We start from the raw sequence: 25,505 nt of genomic DNA, 5'->3' as shown, positions 1-25,505 counted from the left end.
TTTCACTCTCCTGCTCCCCATTTCTCTCCCCCTCCTTCTTACTCCTCTTTTACCCTTTCTCTGTCTCTCTCCCTATATCTGTCTCTCCTTCACCTTTTTCTTTCTCTATCTCTCTAGCTCTGTATCCCTACATACAGAATTAAAAAAAAAAATCCCTCCCCCACAAAAAACCCCAACACCTATAAATTAGCTTCTGTCTGAAAATGTGTGTAGTGCATATTTCTCAAAATTCAAGCCTATTTATGAACCTGAATTTAAAGGTGTTTAAAAAAAGTGTTTATAAAAGTATAAACATGGAGTTGATTAATATAAAAAGGTAGAGAGAAAATGGAACAGGAACAAATAGCGCTTTAAAAATTTTTATAAGGATTTTTTCTGAACCTCCAACTTCTCACTCAAAAGTGTTCTTAATTGTCACTTGTCTCAGTAGTAAGAGATTAAGTACCAAGTATTAGGGGGGAGGAAAGTTGAAGAGGTTAGGCTTTGGATGGCACTAGGGGAGAATAGAAAATAAGAACTTAGTGCTGGGAATGGAATTTTAAGGAAAATAGTCTTTCCTTGGTTTCAGGAATACCAAATACTGTGGAAGACTTCTATGACATGTTCTAGATTCCATGTAATTTCGCATCACTTCTGGGGTGGGAAATCTAGTGGTCTGGTAAATCATGACCACTAGTGACAATTGTTTTTAAGTTTTTTAAATTACTGCCTCAGCATCATAATTATTAATAATAATAGTTTAGTGCAGTTAAGATCCAACTGTGTTGAAAGCTAAGAGCATTAGGGTAACAGCTAGTGGTCTAGTCTGGCTGTCACTTAGAATGTATGAAAGGGAATAATGTGAATTAAGACTGGAAAGGTAGGATGGAACCTGAATGTGGAGGACCTTAAATGCCAGGCTAGGGAATTTGAGTTTTATCTGTCATTTGTGAATCATTGAAGATTATAATAATTCATCACAACTTATCACATTTATATGTGCATGCATTACATTTGGTCACTGCTGTGCTTTGGGATTTGCATTTTTTCCTTCTTGATAAACAGTAATTACACAAGTATTGCCAACTTTTTACATATGAAGAAACTGAAGCTCAGAGAGATCAAGGGACCTTTCCAAGATCATGTAGCCAGTATTTCAACTCAACCCTATGACTATTTTTTTCCATTATACTTTGTTGTCTCCCTATGCTTTCATTTCTGTTGTAATTTTATAATCAAAATAACAGATATAGAAATATATATTCTATAGTGTTTCATAGTCACAAAAGTGTTTTATATACATTTATCTCAGTTACATAATCTGAGTTGGAAGAGACATTAGAGAGGTAGTCAACTCCTCCCTACCTCCAACCCCCAAACCTGATTTAAAAATCCCTTCTACAGCATATTATATCCTCACAACCCTGGAAGTCAGGTAATGCAAGTATTATCACCGCTATTTTAATAGGAAATAGTCTTCTGACGCCCAAGTCCAATGCTCTTCTCCTTTATTAGTTGAAGCTGATTTTTTTTAAAATGAGGCATAGAAGAGGAAAGAGATTACCTAAAAGTGGACACACATCTATCTAGTGGCAGATCTGGGACACTTGGTATGGTGCAGGACTGAATCCTCAATGGCTATTTTGGCACTGTTTCCCCAACACCCAATATTATATTTGATATTGGAACAGAAAACTTTTTTTAAATGACCCCAGTGGAAACCTAGTAGTATAGGACCATTTTTTCTAAAACTCAAATTGTAGTTCCATCCTAGGAAAGGCAGTTTATACCCAAGGCACTGGCCAGGGTAACTGGGTCAATACAAAATCCAGAAAGTATCAGTAAGAACACCAGTTAGCTGTTTCCAGTGGCACTTTCAGACATAGCTTCTATTTTAGCTAGGTCTGAGTGAATGAGGATAACCAAAAGTGTTATAGTAATAATGATAATACATTTATTATAGCACCTGTCAGTTTCCTTATAAAACTTGGGAGATAGGTATTGTAGGCATTATCATTCTCATTTTATAAATAACTTACATTTTTATAGCACTGTAATGTTTACAAAGTGCTTTTCTCACAGCACTATATGAGATAGGTTGTGCAAGTGTTATTAAAAAAATTTTTTGTTTTTATTCTAAACTACATGAACACCAAAATAAATGAACATTTCCATATATAAAGCAGAATAGAAAATGAGTATTATAGGCAAAACTGTGAATTTTGATTATATAAATTTGAGGGTTTTTTTTTAAAAGTAAAGTTCAACATGTTACATTGAAAATTATCTTGCTTGTCTGTTTCCTTCAGTACTTTTTTTTGCACATTTAAAAACTGCTTCGATGACTCTTTCCTTCCTTCCTTCCTTCCCTCTTTCCTTCCTTCCCTCCTTCATTCCTTCCTTCCAGTACTATTACTAGTACACCTCTCTGCTCCAAATTCCTAATACAAAAAAGAAAAACATAGTCCTTGTAACAAATAAGCATAGTCAAGTAAAAAAGAAATACATACATTTGCCATGTCTAGAAATGTATATCTGAGTTGGTATTTTGAGGACTAATCTCCTCTGTTAGAATGTGGGTAGCATGCTTCATCATTCTTCCACAGTTGGTCATTGCATTGGACTGACTTCCTAAGTCTTTCAAAGTTTTTATATTATATGTATATGTATGTGCGTTTTGTGTATATGTGTGTGTGTGTGAGAGAGTTTTAGTTTTCAACATTCATTTCTATGAGATGAAAGTTATTTATCTTTAACAGTTGTTCTCTCTCTCTGCTCACTGTATTCTGCATCACTTGATATAAGACTTCCCCAGGTTTCTCTGGAAGCATCTCTTTTTGTTCATTTTTCAGCACAGTAATATTCTATAACATTCATATAATTTATTCAGCCTCTGTCAAATCAGTGGACATCCTCTTTGTTTCAAGAACTTTGCTACAACAAATAGAGGTGCTATCAATATTTTGGTTAATTTGTCTTTTGATGTCTTTGGCTGAGTAGCAGTAGTGCTGGGTCAAAGGCTATATATAATTTAGTGACATTTGAAGCACATTTTCACATTGCTTTCCAGGATGGTTGAACCATTTCGGGGCTCAGCTAACAGTACGTTGATGTACCTACTTTCCCTCCAGCATTTATCATTTTCTTTTTTTGTCAACTTTGACAGTCTGAGGAATAGGAGGTGGAACCTCAAAGTTGTTTGTCTTTGCATTTCCTCTAATTATTAGTGATTTAAATTTTTTTTTTCATGTGGCTGTTGATAGATTAGATTTCTTCTTTTGAGAATTGCCTGTATATATTCTTTCATTATTTAACAGAGAATAACTCTCATTATACATAGATAAATATGTAAGTAAAATATAAATATTATATATTTGAATCAGTTACTTATTTTTGGATATGAGATCTTTATCAGAGATATTTGTTGCAAAGATTGTTATTCCCCGGATAACTTTGTCATCTAGTTTTAACTGCCTTCATTTGGTTGTCAAGAGCTTTTCAATTTTGTATAATCAGAATTGTATATTTTACCTTCTCTTATTTTCTTTGTCCTTTGGTCATGAATTCTTCCCCTAGCCCTAATTATAAAAGGTGTTTTCTTCCTTGTTCTTCTATATATATAGGACTATATCCATTTGAAATTTATTATGGCATATGTAATAGTGTCTTGGTCTAAACCTGATTTTTGAGGGTATGTTTTCCAGTTTTTTTGGCAGTTTTTATCATATAGTAAATGTTAGATGTTATTTATTATCTCCATTTTATCAATAAGGAAACTGAATTTCAGAAAGGTAAAAAGATTGGCCTAGGGTCATACAGTTAAAATATAGGAGCTAGGATTTCAGTGTTCTAGGAAGAATAATCCAGTTGTAGGTACATGTAATAGACTGAAGAGAAAAAGAGGTTGGAGAGTGCAGTTAGACTGTTATTTGAACTGTTGGGAACCTGGTGCCAGGTAGTAGATTGGGTACTGGGCTTAGAGTCAGGGAAACGCATTTGCTTGAAATAAAATCTGGGCTCAGACACATAGTCGCTGTGTGACCTGGATAAGTCACTTACCCCCATTTGCCTCAAATTTCTCATCTATAAAATGATCTGGAGAAGGAAATGGCAAACTATTTCATTATCTTTGCCAAGAACACCCCAAATGGGGTCACAGAAGATCTGGTTGAAAATGACCAAACAATAATAACAAAGCACCTCAATGGCCTAATTCTGTGCTTACGTGCCTGGGGATGTAAAGAAAGGCAAAAGATAACCCCTCTCCTCCATGAACTCATAGGCTTATGGGGAAGACAGCAGGCAGAGGAATGATGTGCAGACCGTTATACGCGGGATAAATAGGAGACAACTAAGAGAGGGGAGGCACAAGGATTAAGAACATTCCGGAAAGGCTTTCTGTGAAAGACTGAGTTTTAGTCGAAGTTTGAAGGAAGCCCTGCAAGACAGTGGGCAGTTGTGGAAGAAGAGTAGTCCAGGTTGGGCACAGCTAGAGAAAATGCCCAAATTGGAGAGAGAGAGAGTATATTGTCTGTGGGACAGCCAAGAAACCAGTGTCATTGGGTTGAAGAGCATGTGGCTGCAAGTCAAGTTTCAGAAGACTAAAAAGGCAAGGGCTTTGAACACCAAACAGAGGATTTCCTGTTTGATCCTGGATATGATAGGGAACCACTAGAGTTTATTGAACATGGGGGTGACATGGTTGTGCCTATGCTCATGTCTGAGTAAAGGATGGACTGGAGTAGAGAGAGACTTGTGGCAGACAGACCAGTGCATTACAGTACAGACTGAAGTGAGACTGGAAGCAAAAAGACTTGACAATAGAGAGGGTGTTCTACATGAGAATAGGTGAACACTTCCTAAAGTAGGGTAGCTAAAATAAAAAGAAGAATGGATGGGAGTGACTTTATAGAATTGACATTTCTTGTTGAGGCTGCTTTCATATTTCATCCATCTCCTCTCTTTCTATTCACAGTCATCACTCTACTTTGGATTCTTATTATCTCCTCTGGACTATTGTGGTAGCCTCCTAATTAGTTTTTTTCTCTTTTCCTGTCTCATCTTCCTTATAACTACCAAAGTAATCTTCCTAACATGGGGCTTACTATGTCATTCCTCTACTTAAAAACCTTCGGTGGTTCCCTATTGCATCTAGAATAAAATACAATTCCTTAGTCTGACGTTAAGTCCCTGCATTGTCTGGCTTCTATCTATCCTTTCAACTTTATGCCATGGTATTGCCCTTCCCAAATGTCTATGTTCCAGCCAATTTGTACTACTAGCTATTTCCTGAACTCAGTATTTGTAACAATAATGCAATATTCACAACACCCAACAGTGGTTATGAATATGCTGGTATAGTTGTGAATCACAAAATGTAATAGGCTCTCCACATGGAGGATAGAACCAAAGCCTTTATTCAAATACCAGAAAACCGAGTCCCATAACCAGAAAGCCAAAGTCATTACAGTAACCACAAAATTGGTACACATGGTTAATGCAGTGAACACCCACATTCCCAAGCCTTCACAACAGAATAGGTTCCCTCAAGAAGGGATCCTCCTCTCTCACTCACGGTAACTCCTCAGCCTGCTTCTTGGAAACTCTCAGCAGAAGTTCCCGGAAGAAAAGTCTCAGCAGAAGCTCCATTCTCAAAATCAAAATCACTTTCTTCTGTTCTCAAAATCACTTTCTCCTGTTCTCAAAAATCACTTTCTCCAGCCTCCATGCATGCTTGCTCCAAGAATTTCTTCAAGAAGTTCCTCCAGGGGGCAGCTAGGTGGCGCAGTAAATAGAGCCACCAGCCCAGGAGTCAGGAGGACCTGAGTTCAAAATTGGCCTCAGACACTTGACACACTTACTAGTCGTGTGACTTTGGGCAAGTCACAACCCCAGTTGCCCTCCAAAGAGCAAAAAAAAAAAGTTCCACAAGAAATTCTGACTTACTAGCTTGTGCTCTTCCTTATATACGGTATTAGCTCCTCTTTGTTCCACCCCTTCCTGTTATATCAGCAATAGGGGTTCATGCCTTCTGTTTCTTTAACAGAGGTTTGATATAATTAACTTGAAACTAAGTGCTAAGTACCTGTTTACTTGCCAGTCAAGGGCATGGAAGATCTTCAAATCCCATTAACATTACAGTATTTTTACCTCATTCTGTTGTTTCATAGAAACATTTCTCATACTCAGAATCCTTATGTTCCTTCTAGAACACAAGGATCCTTCCAGCTCTAATCTTTGATTACATTACCAAGGGTTAACTCCTCCGCGAAGCCTTTCTTGATGCTCTTATTAGTGCCCTCTTCCTCAGTTTTCTTTGTACTATATTTATTTATATACATATTGTATCCCCCTTCTCCACAGTAGAATGTAAGCTTCTTTAGGGTAGGGATTGTCTTGTTTTTGCCTTCTGTATCCTCACTACCTAGCATAGTACCTTACATATAGTATGTACTTAATAATTTGTTTAATTGAATTGATGGAATGTGGCGGTAGGTTGGCTATGGAGATTAATTGCCAAATCTGATGGTTTTTCTCTGTTCTCATCCTTCTTGATCTGTCTTTTGCATTTAACACTTTTGATCATGCTCTCTTCCTGTGTACTCTGTCCCCTGTGGATCTTCATGCCACTCTTTTCTCCTGGTTGACCTCCCACCTGTCTAAGCACTCTGTCTCCTTTGCTGGTTTATTACCTATTTATACCAAATTGTGGGTATTTCCCAAGACTTAATCCTGGGTTCCCTTCTTTTCTGTTCTCTAGAAAGTATAGATACTCCCTTAGTGACTTCATCAGTCTTTTAATTATCTCTATTTGGATCATTCAATGATCTGTATATCCAGTCTTATTCTCTCTTCTAAACTCCAGTATTGTGTCACCAACTTCCTATTATAGATTTCAAACTAGATTTCTTTGAGACATCTCAAACTTAATATATCTAAAACACAACTCATATTTTTTTTCCCCAAAAACCACCCCTATTTCTAATTGAAGGTACCATTTTCTTTCCTAGATCTACAACTAGATTTGTAACTTCATTGTTTACCTTCAGCTCCTTGCTTTTTGCCCCATATGTCCATTTCTACCTCCATAATATCTCCCAATTGATGTCTATGTAAATACATAAGCAAACACAAAGTAATTTTGGTGGGCAGAAAGGGGTAATCAAGAATGACCCATGTGAGAGATGACACAAACTGAACCACAAAAGATCCATAAAGGGTATATCTAAGTACACAGTGAATTTGATACTCAAATTTAGAGAAGTCTAGCAGATGAAGTTTGCTTCCTGACTATTACATTTGAATGGTTCTTCTCAGTCTTCTTTCACATACCTTTAAAGGTCTATAGTTTTATATTGGATAGAATCAGGGGGTTCCATAAGTTAATTCACAAAATTCTCTGATTAAAGACAATTCATACTAAATCATAGGCAACAATGTACAAATAGGTAGAGCCTATTTTGTAGCAGTTGATAGATTGTATTTATAGTGTGAGTATAAAATAATATCAGTGGTTTGATTTTTTTTCCCCCTCAGAACTATTAAGTGAAGGGGATTTATTTTTATTTTTATAGCTTCCCATTAAAGTGATGTTCTTTATTTGTTTAGAGCCTCACACAGCAGAACATCTTGCCAACAGCGCTAAAGGGAGAATATCTGTTAAAACCATCATTGATAATGTTTTGGTACGGGGCTTTTTGCCAAGCTAGTTGATTTTCTATGTTTGGGAAGTAGCTCCTTAGAGCAGACTTTCCTATAGTTTGAGTGTTTGGGGTTGTTGGTTTTTGTATTTTTTTAATGTCAAATTCAATAGTTCTTCACAGAAATGTCATTGGTAGATACTAAGTGGATCTAAATAAAAATGGGGGGGGGGGGGGATGCTAGATGATTTCCTCCCTAAACATAGCTATTCCCTCTAGATCTTGTATTTTTTTGGTAAATGGAAAAATAAATGTTGGGATTTTGGGGAGGTTTTATATGTGTGCGAATGTTTTAAATGAATGCATAATGAATAAAAAAAAACATTAAGTACTTACTATGTTCCAAACACTTCTGAATGACTTAGGATAGCTATACAAAAGTGAAAAAAAAAGTTTCTACCCTACAGGAATTTGCTTGAGAGATACTACATTCATAGAGGAATGGTGGCCATGGGGCATGTTTTACTTTTTTTTTTGGAAAATTACAGAGTGGTTGTGTGGAGCCTTAGGAAAATAGTTTGTGTGTTCTTGATAATTGTTTGCTAGCTATCCAAATGTATGTGTGTCTATAGAAGGGTAATTTGAAGCCATTTTGTAGATGGCCATAAAAACCTGACTTAAGGGGTTTTTGTCAGAGAGGCAAAAGGGAGCTGTTGGTGAGACAAGACCTTTGGAAGGTGGCCTTTGTAGGGCCACCATTGAAGAAGAGTGAAAATGAAAGCAAGCAGACCAATTAGGAGGTGGTTTCAGTATTGCTCTCCCTCCACATACCCTAAATTCTAGCCATTCTGGGCTGTTTGCTAAATGAGAGTATTAGACTACTGCATGGGCTCTGAGGTATGTGCAGTGGAGGTGCACCTTTAAAGCTCTGGTAATGTGATCCCATATCATCTTCCACATTAAGCTTTCCTTGCCTGGATTTTGCTCTTTCCTCTATGTCACCTCTCAAAATACTCATTTTGGTTCAATACTCAACAAAGGTACCACTTCCTTCATGACATTTTCCCTGTCACTGAGAAGAAGCATGTGGTGGAAAGAGCCCTAGATGTGTAATCAAGTAATATGGATTCAAATCTGGCCTTTGTGTGATCTTTGGCAAATTACTTATCCAATTATGTTCTCAGTTTTTCCTTCTGAGGAGGACTTGATGAATATGGTTGAACTAGATGGCATCCAACATCACTTCAAGCCCTAAATTGGGTATGTTTCTTTGCATCTCTGTATGTAGATAAAAAGGACATTTGTAGGCTACAGAACCCACAAAATGGCACAGAGAAGCTAACCTCCCGCTGAGGACAGCCCAGCATGTGGGCAGCAGTCAACCAGCATAGCACTCTGGGAGCCAACCCTAAAAGCCCCTTTTAGCCCCAGGGCATTCCTGACCAAACATGGGCTGGAGGGACTCCAGAGCACCAGCAGCTGCGGCGGTTTCCAGAATTATCAACACATGGATGCTAAGGACAAAGTGAGAAGTCAGTGCAGTGTGGACTTTGGGATCCAGTAGTTAGGAGTGTGTCGGCCTTTATCCTCTGGAGGGAGAAGCCGCTGAGGGTTGCAACACAGCCGCCCCCACGAGGCAGCTTCAGTTCTTGGCCTGCAGATCATAGGGGGACCAAGTGACCAGTCTGAGGGGTAATCACTTTTGCTTTAACCTGCTTGGACCTGAATTGTGGTTTAGGGTGGAGGTCCTGGTGTGTGTGACCAGCTTGCCAGAGCATGTGGAGGCTTCAGAGAAGGTACCCAACTAATACCTCCAGCAGCTGAGAAAACCTCAGCATTTGGAACAAAGCTCCCCTGTCTGGTAGCAGAGTCCTACTGTGGCAAAATGCCCAAAAGTCAAGTAATTGAGTGGCAACATGACCAGGCAAAGGAAGCAAATCAAGCAGAGCAATCCAACATTAGGCTCCTATTTTGGGGACAAAAAGGATCAAAGCATGGAATAGGAGGAAGACAGTGAAGTCAGAACTCCTGCACCAGAAGCTTCAAGGAAAAATACGAGCTGGTTACAGGCCATAGAGGACCTTAAGAAGCAAATAAGAAATTGGAGGAGAAATGAGAACGATGCAAGAAAATTATGAAATAAGAGTCAACAGCCTGACTGAGGAAAATAACACCTTAAAAATAGATTAACTCAAATGGCAAAAGAGGCTCAAAAAGGCAACGAGGGGAAGAATGCCTTAAAAAGCCGAATTTGCCAGATAGAAAAAAGAATCTCAAAAGCTCACTGAGGAGAATCATTCCTTTAGAATTAGATTGGAGCAAATGGAAGCTAGTGACTTTATGAGACATCAAGCTGCTGTTAAACAGATCCAAACAAATGAAAGAATAGAAGGCAATGTGAAATATCTCATTGGAAAAACCACTAACCTGGAAAATAGATCCAGGAGAGATAATTTAAAAATGATTAGACTACCTGAAAGCCATGATGAAAGAAAGAACCTAGAAATCATCCTCCAAGAAATTCTCAAGGAAAACTGCCCTGATGTTTTAGAACCAGAGGGCAAAATAGAGGTTGAAAGAATCCACCGATCACCTCCTGAAAAAGATCCCAAAAAGAAAACTCCTAGGAATAGTATAGCCAGGTTCCAGAGTTCCAAGATTAAGGAGAAACTATTACAAGCAGTCAGGAAGAAACAGTTTGAATATTGTGGAAACACAATCTGGATAACATAGGATCTGGCAGCTTCTACACTGAGGGATCAAAGGGCTTGGAATATGATATTCTGGAGGTTAAAGGAGCTGGAATTAAAACCAAGAATCACCCACCCAGCAAAACTGAGTATCATGTTTCAGGGGAAAATATGGTCATTCATTGAAATAGAGGACTTTCAAGTATTCTTGATGAAAAAACCAGAGTTGAATAGAAAATTTGACATTCAGATACAAGAAACAAGAGAAACATGAGAAGGTAAACAGGGAAAAGAAATTATAAGTATCTTATCAAAGTTGAACTATCAACATTCCTACAAGGAAAAACGATAATTGTAAATCATGAAACTTTTCTCAGTATGAAAATAGTTGAAGGGAATAGAAATATATATACCGTGTTTCCCCGATAATAAGACCTATCCCGAAAATAAGCCCTCCCCTTACTGTGTAAGATTCCTCTAAAATAAGCCCTCCCCCGAAAATAAGCCCTATTGAGATTGCTACTGTAGTGAAGGTGATCCCCTGCGCTACACGCTACATTACGGTACCCTCTGTATGCACCAACCCCCCCCCTCACCCGTGAAACGCACGCCGCGCTCCGAGCTGCATCCAATCAGAGCTGCAGCAGTGAGCGCATCATCCTGTTCTTCCCCAGTGATTTGCTTATTGAATAAAGGTACATTTTTTTGTTCACATTTACCTGTTTATTAAAATTGCTGTCAATGTTCATTAAAATAAGCCCTCCCCTGAAAATAAGCCCTCCGGTGTTTTTCTGTCCCAAAAAATTAATAAGACAGTGTCTTATTATCGGGGAAACACGGTATATATGTCTATATATGAGAGTAAATGGGCATTTGAATTACATATGTGAATGTGTGTATATATGTATACATGTATACATAGATAGAGGGCACAGGACCAATTTAACAGGAAGGGATGATACTTCAAAGGTGAAATTAAGAGGTGAGAGGGATATAATGAGAGGAGATGGGGAGAGACAGAATGGGGTAAACTATCTCATATAGAAGAGGCAAGGGAAAATGGTTACAATGGAGGGGAAGAATAGGAAGGTAAAAGGGAATGGGTCAACCTTATTCTCACTGAATTTGGCTCAAGGAGGGAATGAATACACACTAAATAGGGTATCTCACCCTATAGGAGAGTAGGGGGGAAGGGGATGAGAGCAGGGATGATGGAAGGGAGGGCAGGCTGTGGGGGAGGGAAGCACCCACTTTTGAAAAGGGACGAGATCAAAGTAGAGAACAGAACAAGTCAGAGGTGGGATAGGAGGGGGGGAATATAGTCAGTATTTTACAATATATCCACTATCAAAATGTTTTGCATAGCTACACATGTACAAACTATATTGAATTGCTTATCCTCCCAGTAAGGGTGGCTGACAAGGGAGGAAGGGAATGAATATGGAATTCAAAGTTTCAAAATCAAATGTTTAAAAATAATATATATGTACATATATATACACTATTATTAATACTATTTTACATATAATTGGGAAATAAGATATACAGGCACTGGGTCATAGAGCTCCACTGGAAAAGTCGAAGGGGGTATGGGAGAAGATATGGGAGAGAGCAGATTGGAGGAAGGGATTTCCTGTGGGACCACTGTTTTGGGCTGTTGGGTAGGGGAAAAACGGGGAGAAAATTTGTAACTCAAAATATGGTGGAAATGAATGATGTAGACCAGAAGTTAATAAAGCATTCGAAAAAAAAAGGCCATTTGTAGCAATCAAGTGTTGTACATGGTGGTTTTTTGTTTTGTATGTTCTGGTTTCATCTTTTGTTTCTTTTTCTTCTTGTGGTTCAAAGTTTTTAAAGAACCATCTCAGTTCTGTATTGTGCACTAGGCAACTCCGTATCTATTATTGCATAATATTATGAAGCTAGACCACTTGGTTTGGTTATTTTAGTATGTCTTCAGATCACTTCTTCTGGCTTTCCCTAACAGATGGTTGACCTATTTGAGCTTAGCATATCCTCACTATTTGACTGACCTGCTGTTTATTTTTTTCTCCTTGTGACCAGCCTAGTGAATTCTTATGGTGCCCAATCTGGTGAAGTTACTTCATTCTATTAGCATGGCTCCCTATAATCTCAAAACTTAATTGTTAGAGGATTTTATAATCACTTCATCCCTGGATTTCTGTAGTGATCTCTCAGCTGGCAGTTTCTCTCATTCCTATTTCTTTTTTATGTTGTGCTCAAAATTTTTTTTGATTGTTAAATTTTGTTATATTTTGTTATTTGTTTAACCTGATTTTTGTCTGTGTATGGAGTTCCTATTGAGGAAACACCTTCCACTAGTGCAGTTGGCCAATGGTTCTGGTATTTATAATCTTAGATTCATGGAGTACTGAAAAGTTCAGTCATTTTACCCAGTGTCATAGAACCAGTATATGAAAAAAAAAAGAAAAAAGAACCAGTATATGTCTGAGGCCTGACTTGAATCCACATCTTTCTGACTGAAGTGCAGGGCTGCTTCCCATTTACTATGCCACAGTGCCTCTTGGGCTCAGATTTGTTGTTGTTCAGTCATTTTGGTTATGTCCCACTCTTTGTGACCCCTTTGCGGTTTTCTTGGTAAAGATACCAGAGTGGTTTGCCATTTCCTTCTGCAGCTCATTTTATAGATGAGGAAACTAAGGCAAGCAAGGTTAAGTGACTTGCCCAGAGTTACACAGTTGGTAAGTGTCTGAGGTCAGATTTGAACTTAGGAAGATGAGTCTTCCTGACTTGAGTCCTAGTGTTCTATCTACTGTACCACCTAGCTTCCCTGAGTTCAGGTCAGTTATCCCTTATGAGGCATTGTTTTCTTTCAGTTCTCTTAAGAACTTTCAGTTCAGATCAAACCCAACTCTCCAGGCTAGCATTTAAGATCTTTCTTTAGACCCACAAATACTTATTTTTTTTTTTTAATTTTTAAATTTTTTGCTTTTTGGGAGGCAGTTGGGGTTGTGACTTGCCCAAGGTCACACAGCTAGTTTTTTGTGTTATGTCTGAGTACACATTTGAACTCAAGTCCTCCTGAGTTCAGGACCAGTGCTCTATTCACTGCACCACCTAGCTGCCCCGTCACAAATACTTATTAAATGCTTCATGTGTATGGAGGACATACTAGTTTCTGGGAGAGATCTCACTGGTCTGCTTGCTTTCATTTTCTCCCCTCTCCAGTTTATATAAGTTTGGCTAAGGTCTCTGCTCTAATGGAGTTTTCACTGCTAGGCTTTTTGTAGTACTGCCTTTCTTACCTAACCTTATTTCCTAGCTTATTCCCTGACATTACACCTTAACTTCAACTATCTCAGTTTCCTTTCTGTATTTCCTTTGTACTATCCAAACTTATTCCTTCATTTGCTTACATTAGTCCTCCCACTTCACCATTTTAAATTCTTTATTTTCTTCAACTTCTACATGAAGTTTTCAAGCTAATACGATCTCATTGTGGAAACGTGCCCCATATTACCACTTTAGCACTTATTTTGCACAAGTTTGTACATCCCTACCTCTAAATGTTTGTTTTGCTTTATTTCATTTGTGTATGAGAGATGAAACAGCATTTTTGAAGTCCTAAAAGAATCAGATCAGAAGAAGGTTTGATAAAATAGGAAGCTATTAAATTAGTGGGGGTTAAGAAAACTGTTGTCCTTGTGCCTGTATATTCCTTCTTCCCTTCCTTCCCCTTTCTCTCTATTCTCCCTCTCTGAGTTTTTCTTTTTCTTTCTCACTCTTTGTCTCTGTTTTTCTCTCTCTGTAAAAGAAAACTGGGTCCTAGTCCAGTTCTTCCGCTGATCAACTGTGTGCCTTTGGGCAAATCATTTCAACTTTGTGTGTCTTCATTTTCTCATCTGTCAGATTAGATCTGTCAGATTTGATTAATTGATGTTTCAGGTCCTTTCTCGTTCCAAAATTCTGTGATTATTTTGTTTTATTATATTTGTATGTTGTCATATGGGACTATGTTGGTTCCCCTGATGAAATGTAAGCTCCTTGAGAGTGGGAATTGCTTCATTTTTTGGTTACTGACTTCTGATTTTGGTAGCCTGGCTTCTGATTGAACTTTTTTCCTCATCTGTAAAATGAAGGAGATAATAAGATCATGATTTTTGAGATAGAAGAGACCTTAGAGATTTTCTAGTCCAAACCCCTTATTTCCTAGATCAGGATATAGAGGCCCAACAACATTAAAGGGACTTGTTCCAAGGTCATGCAGGTGGTAGGGAGCAAAGCCAGGATTAGTATGTAGGTACTCTGATACCATGTCTAATGGTCTTCCCACATGTTTCTTCCTCACTCTGAACTGCTCCACTTTACTTTTCAGTTTTCCTTCTTTCTCATATCTACTGTTCCTTCCATTGGCCTTCCTTCGGATGCTCAAACTCATAATCTTTCTTATTCTCCCAGTACCCCAAACCAATTATAGCTGTGGCTTATTTTCAAGTCCAACCTAGATCTCATCTCTCTTGTCCTTCATGTTTTCCTGTTTCCACCTTGTGAAATCTTAAACTCTAGTTAGTCTCTACTGTCTAGTTTTTGAATCTAGCCTCATATTTATTTTTTATACTAGATGATATCTAATATATCTTGGAGGTCTAAATCATGTGATTCTATGGAATAACCCTTTTAAAGGAAAGTAGGGGAAAGAAAATATTTCTGTCCTCAGGTAGCCAGTTTGAGTACATGGGAACCAGAGCTATATCTAGAGTAGTATGATCAGGGCATTGTCCCAGGCCACTGATAGTTTCCAAGAGCTGGAGTACTTATACTAGTTCAGCGATATAGAGACTGTGCCTAGCCCCTAATTTGTAGGGATAATTAAATTTAGATATAAAAGCTAGCAGATGGCCTATGCCCCTAGCTGCTTCAATTCTAGTTCCACCTCTGACCAAGAAGCCTTACTTTCTCTCTCTCACTTCCCCCTCCTTCTTGTATAGGACTCCAGGTGTGATTTTCCCTGAAACTGAATTTATCTTCAAAACTTGATCTGAGAAAATGTGTCTTTCTGCTTGCCCAGGTCACTAGTTTCTGGGTGCAGCTCTTTTATGTACACTTTATCTTTATAGCTACCTACTTATTAATTGTAGTCTATATGAATTTTATTTGTTAATTTTTTTTAAAATTCTTGAGTAAAATTTACTTTAACTGTAGTTTTTATAAGTGAAAAAGTAATGAGCTTTTCTTCCAGAGGGTGCAAAGCAGTCTTTCTTTCATTGAGATCCAAAATACTAACATTTGCTGCACACTTTTTTCTGGAAGGAAACTTCAGGATATGGCAACTTCTTGGTAAGAAATAACTATTAATGTCCTCTTAAAGTTAAGAGTAAGACATTGCCACTTCATATTTATATTATTTGATTTTGTTTCATGGTAACTGATAATAATTTATTACTTTTTTCTATTTATCTCCCTCTCATTCCACTAGTCAGAAGATGGGTAAGAAGAGCCGAGTGAAAACTCAGAAATCGGGCACTGGCGCTACAGCAACAGTGTCACCAAAGGAAATGCTGAACCTAATTAGTGAGCTCTTGCAAAGTAAGTTTTTTTTCCAAATGTCAGTAAATCTCTTTCTTTAAGTAGAGTATTTGAATTTTTACTGCTTTCATCCTGACTTGCAAAGTACTGTTTAATTTTTTTTTTTAGTAACTGTAATAAAAATGTAATTATAACCAGCTTTACAATATCTATGTGAGTTATCCATTCTATGGATTTTCCCACAAGTTCTTATTCCCAACTTTGTTTCCCATTCATTTTATTTCTAGTATACATCCTGCTTCCCTGTTCTTCCACACCATAACCGACATCCTTTGTTCTGTCCCTTGGCATGTGCCATAGTCTAAGCAAATTCATTTTAATATTGTCCTAAGCAAAATGTAATCGGGAAGGTAAATTTGTCGTTCACAAGATCCAATGCCTTTTAAAGCTTAATAAAAGTAATTTTTGGAAAATAGCAGCAGTTAACAATTGAGAGTTAACTACATGTGAACTTGATGGATAATGCTTTATAATAAACACAAAGCAAGTATTTGTGATTTGGGGGTGACTATTCAAATATAAAAGAGACAGTTTAATATACATACTATATAAAGATCCAGCCTAAGTACCAGGAATACCTAGGTTCAAGTACTGTGTCTGGCATCTACTACCTATGTGACCTGGACAAGTTACTTAATGCTTCATTGCCCTAGGCAACTCTTTATGGCTATAAGTTACAGAGATGGTGCTGACCTGCGTTGGTAGTAGGAATTTTTGTGCCCTGAAATTCCGTATACAATGAAATAACAAGTCTAGTTCCTATCCCTTTTCAGATATAAAGATATGGGCATAGGTGAAAATAGCGAAATAAAAAGGTTAATATATGAAAGGTAGTCAAAGAATGGACTTCATGTGGAAAAAGAAAGCTGAAAATTAACACTCTTGTACAAACACTCCAGCCCTGAGGCACATGTGACTCTTCTCTGTGGGGAAAACCACCTGTCGTATTCTTTTCTTTCAGAGTTAATATACTTCTAGAAGTATATATATTAATGCACTTCATACCCTGGGAGATTATTTATTTTTACCACAGTATCTTAAAAAATTCTTCCTTCAAAAAGTGAATTTCATCAAGAGTCGGGAAACTTTTTATTGCCTTTTTTTTTTTTTTTAACTTTTAGAGTGCAGCAGCCCAACACCTGGCCCTGGAAAAGAATGGGAAGAATATGTTCAGATTCGGGCTCTAGTTGAGAAAATCCGAAAAAAACAAAAAGGTAGAGTTGAGAATGTTACAGTACACTCCTAGAAATAATGTAGTAGCGTATTATTTATGGTTGTTAGAATACATTGTATTGAAATATTAATGAAAATTTTGAGGACTCTCTTAACGCATTTAAAAAGTTGGATGGGGGAGCAAAGCCAAAATGGCAGAGTAAAGGTAGATATTCACCTGGGCTTTCCGAAGTTCCCTTGATAACAACTGTAAAATAACACCTGGAAATGACTTCTGGAGCAGCAGAGCCAACAAAAGGAGTGGGTGAAACAACTTTCTAGCCTGAAACCACTTAGAAGGTTGGCAGGCAAGGTCTGTCTCACTGGAGTAAGAGTAGCAGCCGGCTAGCAGCAAGCCTTGGAGGGCGACTGAATCAGCCACAGCATCTTCCAGAGCTCCCAGCCCAGCCCACAGACTCTAAGAGTGGTGGACATACAGTCACAAGGAGATTGTAGGGGACCCTTTGCTGTCGCTGAGTGGAGGACTTTGTTGTGTTGTCCATGTGTGGTTCTGGGTCAGGGTCTCAGGGTGAGGAAGAGCACTAGCATACTTGAATGTATGACTGAAGGAAAGTAGGGATCCTCTTCACCATTTAGGGTGGAAAAGATTGCTTGTGGTTGTTCACAGACCAGAGCATAGGCCAGGAGAGCAGTGACCACACTGCTTATCATAACATCTTGGAAGAACTGAAAACTTATAGATCCTCAGAACTAGCTCTGAAAGCAGCAGCACAAAAAGCCTGAAGCTTGGGATAGTGCCCTCTCCACCCTGGGTACAGAGCCCAACTTTAACATAAAGTTAAAAGTCTAGAAATAGGCTGCAAAAATGAGGGAGAAAAAACAAAATTTGATCATAGAAAGTTGTCATTTTGTGAAGCAAAGCACTTTTGAGGAGGGACAGAATGAAAGGAGGGAGAAGAATAAACAGGAAAAAATAGGATGGAGGGAAATACACAGTAATCCTAATGGTGAAAAAATTTTACAGCAAATTTCTCTGGCAAATGCCTCATTTTTCAAATATATGGAAAACTGAGTCAAATTTACAAGAATTTAAGTCATTCATAAATGGTCAAAAATATGAGCAGGTAATTTTCAGGCAAAGAAATCATTATCCATAGTCATATGAAAAAAATGCTCTAAATCAATTGATTAGAGAAATTCAGATTTAAAAAGCCCTATGTACCACCTCACACCTATCAGATCGTGTAATATGACAGAAAAGGAAAAAGACAAATTTTCTAGGGAATGTGGGAAAATTGAGACACTAAGGTACTGTTGTGGTAGAGTTATGAACTGATCCAAACATTCTAAAGAGTAATTTGGAACTATACCCAAAAGGCCATAAAACCATGTATATCTTTGACCTAGCAGTACTACTACTAAGTCTGTATCCCAGAAAAGGAAAAGGATGCATATGTACACAGATATTCATAGCAGTCTTTTTGTGGTGGCAAAGAATTGGAAATTGAGGGCATGTCCATCAGTTGGGGAATAGCAGAACAAATTTATATGATTTTGATGGAATACTATCGTATTATAAGAAATGAAGAAAAGGATGCTTTCAGAGGAATCTGGAGGTACTTACATGAACTGATGCCAAGTGAGGAAAGTAGAACCAGGAGAACATTATATATAGTCATAGAGATACTGTATGGTGATCAACTGTGAATAACCTAGCTGTTCTCAGCAACACAATGATCCAGGACAATTCTGAAAGACTTATGATGAAAAATGCTGTCCACCTCCAGGGAAAGAACAGATGGAATCTGAATGAAGATTGAAGAATACTTTTTTAAACTTTATTGTTCCTCTTGATTTTTTTGGGGGGGGGGGGGGGGCTGTTTTTCTTTACAACATGACTGATATGAAAATATATGTTTTTCATCACTGCACATATATAATATCAAATTGCTTGCCTTCTTAATGAGGGGAGAGTGATGAGAGGGAGAGAATTTGAAACTCAGAATTTAAAAAAGAATGTTAAAAATTGTTTTTACATGCAATTGGAAAAAATATTTAAACAAAAAAGATGTTACAGACCATATTTCAGAAATGTTATAGAAACATATTTTATATTAATATGGAGATTCTCCTGGATAGCTATTACATAGTTCCTTCTACCTCTGAGATGCTGTGACTTTATTTTGAAAGGTATAAGGGAGTTCTGAACTTAGAGTATATATAGAATCATAAGTAATCCCAGATGCCTTTTACACTATGCTGATCCTCAGCTCCTGTAGCATTCAGCATTGTCATTTACCTCTTCTTGAATACTCTCTCCTAGGCTCTGACATTGCACTCTCCTTTTGCCCCAACATTGCTTATTAGTCTCCCTTGTTGATTCTTGCCCACTAACCATTGTTCTAGTCCTCAGGGGTTCTATTCTGGGTCCTAGGTTTTTCTCCTCTATTTCATTTAATGATAACATCAGCCCCTGTTAGTTTAATTATCATCCCTATACAGAGGATTCCCAGATCTATATTCATAGTCTTTCTCTTAATCTCCAGTCACTCATTACCAACTGATTCTTGGACATCTCAAGCTTAACATGACCAAAAGAGAACTCATAATTTTTCATCTGAAACTTCCTGAATTTCCCTATTGAAGTTAAGGACCACCATTCTCTCAATTATAAAGCTTGAAACCTCTCAGTTTCGTATTTGACTATTCCCACTATGCACAGTCAGTTGCCAAATCTTGTTTCTACCTTCATAACATCTTATGGGTATGAACCCTTCTCTCCACTCATGTAAGCAACAGGTCTAGTTCAGATACTCATCCCTTCTCACCTGGACTATTGCAGTAGCCTTCTAACTATTGTTTCAGGTGTCTTCCTTTTTACCTTCCAAGGTGATTTTTCTAAAGAGGAGGTCTGAGTATGTCACCCCTCTGATTAATGAGCATTCATGGCTCTCTCTTATGTCTAGGATCAAATATAAAATCCTTTGTTTGGCATTTAAAGCTCTTCATAACCAGGTCCTTTTGTACCTTTTCAACCTCATACCTTAATCTTTTACATGTATTATGTCTTCTAGCTATACTGACCTGTTTGTGGTTCCTTGAACATGATACTTCATCTCTCACCATGCCTTTGACAAGACCATCCAACCCCCAGACCAGGAATACTTTGCCACATATATTATTTTCCTTGATTTCTTTCACAATTCCACTTAAATCTTAACCTTCTACTAGAGGACTTACCTGGGCCCTGGAGCTGCTAATACCTTGCCTTGCAGATTACCTTCATCTGCTCTGTATATGCAATACAGGGTGTCCCAAAAATCTGAGCACAGCTTTAATCTAGTAAAGCTTAAATATGTAAATAATAGCTTAAAACTATGCTATGACTTTTGGGATACCCTGCATATTGTATGTACCTAGTGATTTACATGTTGTCTTCTGCATTAGAATGTATGCTCCGTGAAGGCAGGAACTACTTTTTTGTCTTTGTGTCCCTAGCACTTATTGCAGTGCCTGGTACATAGTAAGCTATTAATAAACACTTGTTAACTGGCTCCCAGAAAGGAGATATTTAAAAAGATAAATTTTTGTTTAGATTTGTTTTTCGATGTAATGTGCTTTTTATATTAAGGATCATTTCTAACCAGTGTAGTTGTTTATATTCATCTTCTAGCACTTAGACTTCTGTAATAGGCACTCAAATATGGTTGTTTCTAAAATTGATAAATATTTTGTGAATAACCCAGATATCTCCTCATTAAGAGCTATTAAGAGTATTTTAGGTTAAGGCTAATATAAATCATAGCTCATGTTTATAAAGAGTTTGTATGTAATAATTATAATTCATATTAATAATAAACTACTCCCAAATAACCCTGTGATGTAGGCTGATATATGCTTCCTTAAGGTTTGTAAACGCTTTTACACATTAGATCTCATTTATTCATCATCATAGCAATCCTGTGAGACAGTTCTTATGATCTTCATTTTACAGATGAGGAACCTGAGATTTGGAGATGTTAAGTGACTTGCCAGGGTCACCCAGCTAGTAAATTTCTGAGGTGGAATTGGAACCCAGGTTTTCCTGACTCCAAGTCCAGCACCCAAGGTGCTTTTTTCACAACCTTATATTGTAGGTAGTATAAATATTATACACATTTAAAAAATTTTATTTCTTTACTTTACAACATTAAGTTCCACAATCTCTTGAGTTCCAATTTTCTACCTCCCACCCGCCCCAACCATCACAGCATGCAATCCAGTATAGGTTCTACATATACCTTCACATTAACATTAGTCAAGTTGTAAAGAAGAATTATAACCATTGGAGTGAACAACAAGAAAGAAGAAATGAAACAAAACACAAAAGAGAGAGAGCAAGTAGTTTGCTTCATCTAGATGTGGATATCCCTTTCCATCATGAGTCTTTTGGAGTTGTCTTATAACCTTGCATTGCTGAGAGAAGCCCAGTCCACCAAACTTAGCCGTCACAGATACGATGTCTTTGTAATTATTATACTCATTTTTGTGGATGAGGAAACTGAGGCTCAGGAAAGCTCAGTGAATTCCCCAAGGTTTCACTAGTAGGGAGTGGGAGAAGCAAGACAAGAATCCAGTTCTTCTCACTACAAGTTCCCATAAAACAAACAGTATGAAGTAACGAGATGTAAGAATGAATAATGCAAAACAAAATATTTTTGTGTTTATGAAGGTGATTAAGACAGAAATAACATCTTCATTCATTTGAATAATTCAGATAATTGCCTTAATTCTCCCCTTTGCTTGTATAAGCATATAGTTTTTAATTCAGATATTGACAAACTTCCAAATTTGATTAGCTTCCTGATGACTGCAGTAGAATAATAAAATAATTTTTTATACATCCAGAGGCTCCTGGTGAACAAATAACCCTAGTATGTTAATTCAAAACTTCTTAAGGCCAGAGATTCAGTCTTAATTACTTTTATTTCCCCAAAGAGCCTTAGGATTAGTCCCTGTTGTAGGTAGTAAGTAATATTTAAATTTAATTGAAAAGATGTTTACTAAAATACACACCAAAGCAATTGTCTGCCATTCATTGATGATCAAGAAGTGAAAAGTAAATGTTCCCTCAAAAAAAGTCTAAGTTATTTCAAAGGGAGTAGTTTTGTATATTATTTAAATCTAGTTTTTAGTTATAGTTACAGTCTGGTAACAAGTTGTTGACCTCCCTTCAAGGCTCACCTCCTAGCTCTAACTGACGGCTTGATGCAGATCCATCCTCTCAGCTCCTCCATTTCTCTCTATACAAATGATGAAAAAGAATTTTATAAAATAAATTAAGGAATATGAGAGGCAGCACTTTGAGCCTTTAGGGAGAAAGGTCTTCTATACATTCATACTAGCAGTATAAAAAATGTTTAGATTTTTTTTTTTGTACAGAGTATTCTTTTTAAGAGAATTTTTCTCCCCTCATCCTCCCATTCCACTTCCATCAATAAAAGCTCTTTTAATGGGTAGAGACTTCAGAATTTTAATTTAATTTTTTCTCTCCCAGGCTAAGTACTTGGCAGTTTTGTAGACTTTTGTTTTATGCCATAATAGTTATGATTTCCTTCTCTTAGATTGTAAGCTCCATGAGGGTAGAGACAGTGCCATAGTTAATCTTCATATTTCTCCCAGCACCCAACTCAGTACTTTTAACATAATAAGTATTTAGTAAATGTTCCTTGAAGTTGGAATGGATTTGTTTGTAAGTCAAATTGGAAAGTAATTTTGACTGTTTCAGAGAGAAAAAGGACTTCGAACTATTTCCAGTTTTGTCTACAGATTAGTTTTATTATCTGAGGAAGACCATATATACATGTCTAAAAAGTTTCCCTTATTTCTTTGTCTTGACTGTGGGTGAATTTAGGTCTCTCTGTTACCTTTGATGGAAAAAGAGAAGATTATTTCCCTGATCTAATAAAATGGGCTACTGCAAATGGAGCTTCCACTGATGGCTTTGAACTGGTTAACTTCAAAGAAGAGGGCTTTGGTTTGAGAGCAACAAGAGAGATCAAGGTGAATTTAGGAACTGATGATATGAATATAGCCAGAAATATGAAGTGTTAAATTCCTTCTATTTCAAATTTGCTTGTAAAATGATAGAGAAAACTTCAGTTGTTATGATATCTGGTATGATTATGCCAAAAATAGGAAAATTAGTTTAAAGTTCTCCCTTTTGCAAAGTCACATGTAAAATTATAATGAAAATTCCAATCACAATAACATAAGGAATAAGATGGATTTCAAGAAGTTAACTTTTTTAATGAGGCATATTTAATAATTATTTTTTTTAAAGAATTGCAGATGTTAGGATTTTGTTCAAAATATCAAACCCATCAGGTTTTTTGCTTTTTTCTTATTTTAACAGTACTAACCTTCCAGTATGTACAACTAATCTCATTACTCTTAACAAATATATATTGAGAGCCTACACAAACACTATAGTATAGTGCCCTGCACATAGTAAATACTTAAAACATATATATATATATATTTTTTTTTTTTTTTTGAAGCAATTGGGGTTAAGTAACTTGCTCAGGGTTACATGGCCAGGTGTTTCTGGGTGGGTGTCATCCCGACTCTGGGGCCAGTGCTCTTACTCACTGTGCCATCTGGCTGCCCCCTTAAAATATATTTTAATTAATGAATCAATACAAGATGAGATATTTAGGATGCCTAAGGAAAAAAGAGAAATATGAGATGAGGCAAATAATGGGCAACATGGTAAGAATAGTTAACTTCATTCAGTTAACCAGTTGAAGTTATGGGTAGGATAAATGTATTTTCAGCTCCAATAACAATTCTTTATATTCTATATTCAGCTATAGTAGTAGTAGACCGTACAAACATTATATAGGCCTTATGAAATTATATGTCTCAGCTAATTAGCTAAAGAATTGTTTTTGCTAGAAGTCTCAGGTGGGCCATATTGAACTTGTTGCCTGGGATCTAGTCACATATATAGCTATCCATCCACTTCATAGATACTGAGCAGCAATTTAAGTATGCCACATTATGGAAAGTAGGTATTAGATAGCACATGGTTCCTGTCCTCAAAGATTATATGAGCTAGCTAGGGAGAAACTACACATAAATAAAAGTTAGATAATGTAAGACAACTGAGTAAGATATAAGATAGTATGTGCTTAAGTATCATATGAATAGTACATTATCATTAAATAGTGTTTAAATGTTGTGCCTTAGGCCAATCCCTAATCATAAAAGATAGTCTTTTCCTTCACTGAACTTATGCTTTAACCATGTAGATATGTGTGTTTAAAGGCATACTAAGAACCAGTATATGAGTATCTTAAGCAAAGTAACAAAGTAAAGTAAGGGGGAGTAATAATAATAGCTTACATTTATTATGGCCTTTACTTATTATTCATAGATTCTAGTTATAAAGTATATTATGTACATTAATTTATTTGAATCTCACAATTACTTTGTAAAGTAAATAGTAGAAATTATTTCTACTTTATAGGTGAGGAAATAAGTACAAAGAAATTTGTTGATTTCCCCAGGTTTCCTACCTCCAAAATAAACTGTAATCTCAATGAAAACAGGGAAATTGGATCCTACCTTCCTATTTTTAGTGCCTAGCATAGTGCTTTGCACATAGAAAGTACTCTAAATATTTTAACTGAATTAAAAGTGATTTTGTTTTACTGTTACTTGATATTTTGTACGTTTGTATGTCTATACGAGTACATATACACATGTGTATAATATACATGTATGCATTCAATAGTTAATACACATACATGTATAACTGCATATGAATATGTGTCTGTCTGCATATACGTACGTGTGTGTGTGTGTGTGTGAAAACCTTTTGTTTCCCCACTTACATGATTTCTAAGTCAGTGTTGGTATAGGAAGATACACTGCTGACTTTAAAATTGTATATATGTGTTGAGATTTAGTTCTAGGTACTGTTATTATGAAGTGTGGACATATATGTGACTTACAACTAAAATTGAATTATATACTATAAAATTATTTGTGATAATGTAGCTTAATTTTCTAATTTCTTTTCTAGGCAGAAGAATTATTTTTATGGGTTCCACGAAAATTGTTAATGACTGTTGAATCTGCTAAAAATTCAGTGTTGGGTGAGAACAATTTTGAATTGTTTAAATGCATTATAGGAAACTACCGATGATGGAATATTAAATATTTGTATGGGTGTGTCTGGGTCATGCTAATTTATTATTGCTAAAGGATAAAATATTCTTTAAACCCATAATAATATTCTTTGTAAAAGTTTACCAGTAGTGTTAGAGACAGTTTGGGACAGTGCATAGGAGTGCCTTGGAGTTAAAGTGACCTGGGTTCCTGTCTGATGTTTCCCATTTGTGTGACCATAGGCAAATAAATCGCTTAACCTCTCAGTGCTCCAAGTTACTTTCTAAGTTGCAGATGAGTT

General features: G+C 36.8%; 1 protein-coding gene across 3 annotated transcripts in view; it reads left to right on the top strand.

Annotated features, from left to right (window-relative positions):
- LOC138173880 (actin-histidine N-methyltransferase) overlaps positions 1-25,505 on the top strand; it is a 137,141-nt gene that overhangs the window by 28,185 nt on the left and 83,451 nt on the right. For 2 of the 3 annotated variants that reach the window (XM_069103954.1, XM_069103956.1), the window contains exons 2-6: positions 15,602-15,628; positions 15,768-15,877; positions 16,999-17,091; positions 22,944-23,092; positions 25,119-25,191. In XM_069103954.1, coding sequence (XP_068960055.1) covers positions 15,615-15,628; positions 15,768-15,877; positions 16,999-17,091; positions 22,944-23,092; positions 25,119-25,191 — 439 coding nt within the window. In that variant the 5' untranslated portion in view covers positions 15,602-15,614. The remainder of the gene's footprint in view (positions 1-15,601; positions 15,629-15,767; positions 15,878-16,998; positions 17,092-22,943; positions 23,093-25,118; positions 25,192-25,505) is intronic. The other variant, XM_069103955.1, reaches the window with a different exon arrangement.

This window comes from Petaurus breviceps, unplaced genomic scaffold (assembly GCF_028583685.1).
Source record: "Petaurus breviceps papuanus isolate PSGF00001 unplaced genomic scaffold, PetGlider_PUasm1.0 66, whole genome shotgun sequence".
Classification (NCBI taxonomy): Eukaryota; Metazoa; Chordata; class Mammalia; order Diprotodontia; family Petauridae; genus Petaurus; species Petaurus breviceps.
The sequence above is the reverse complement of the archived record's forward strand: the minus strand, read 5'-3'. Positions and strand labels throughout refer to the sequence as shown.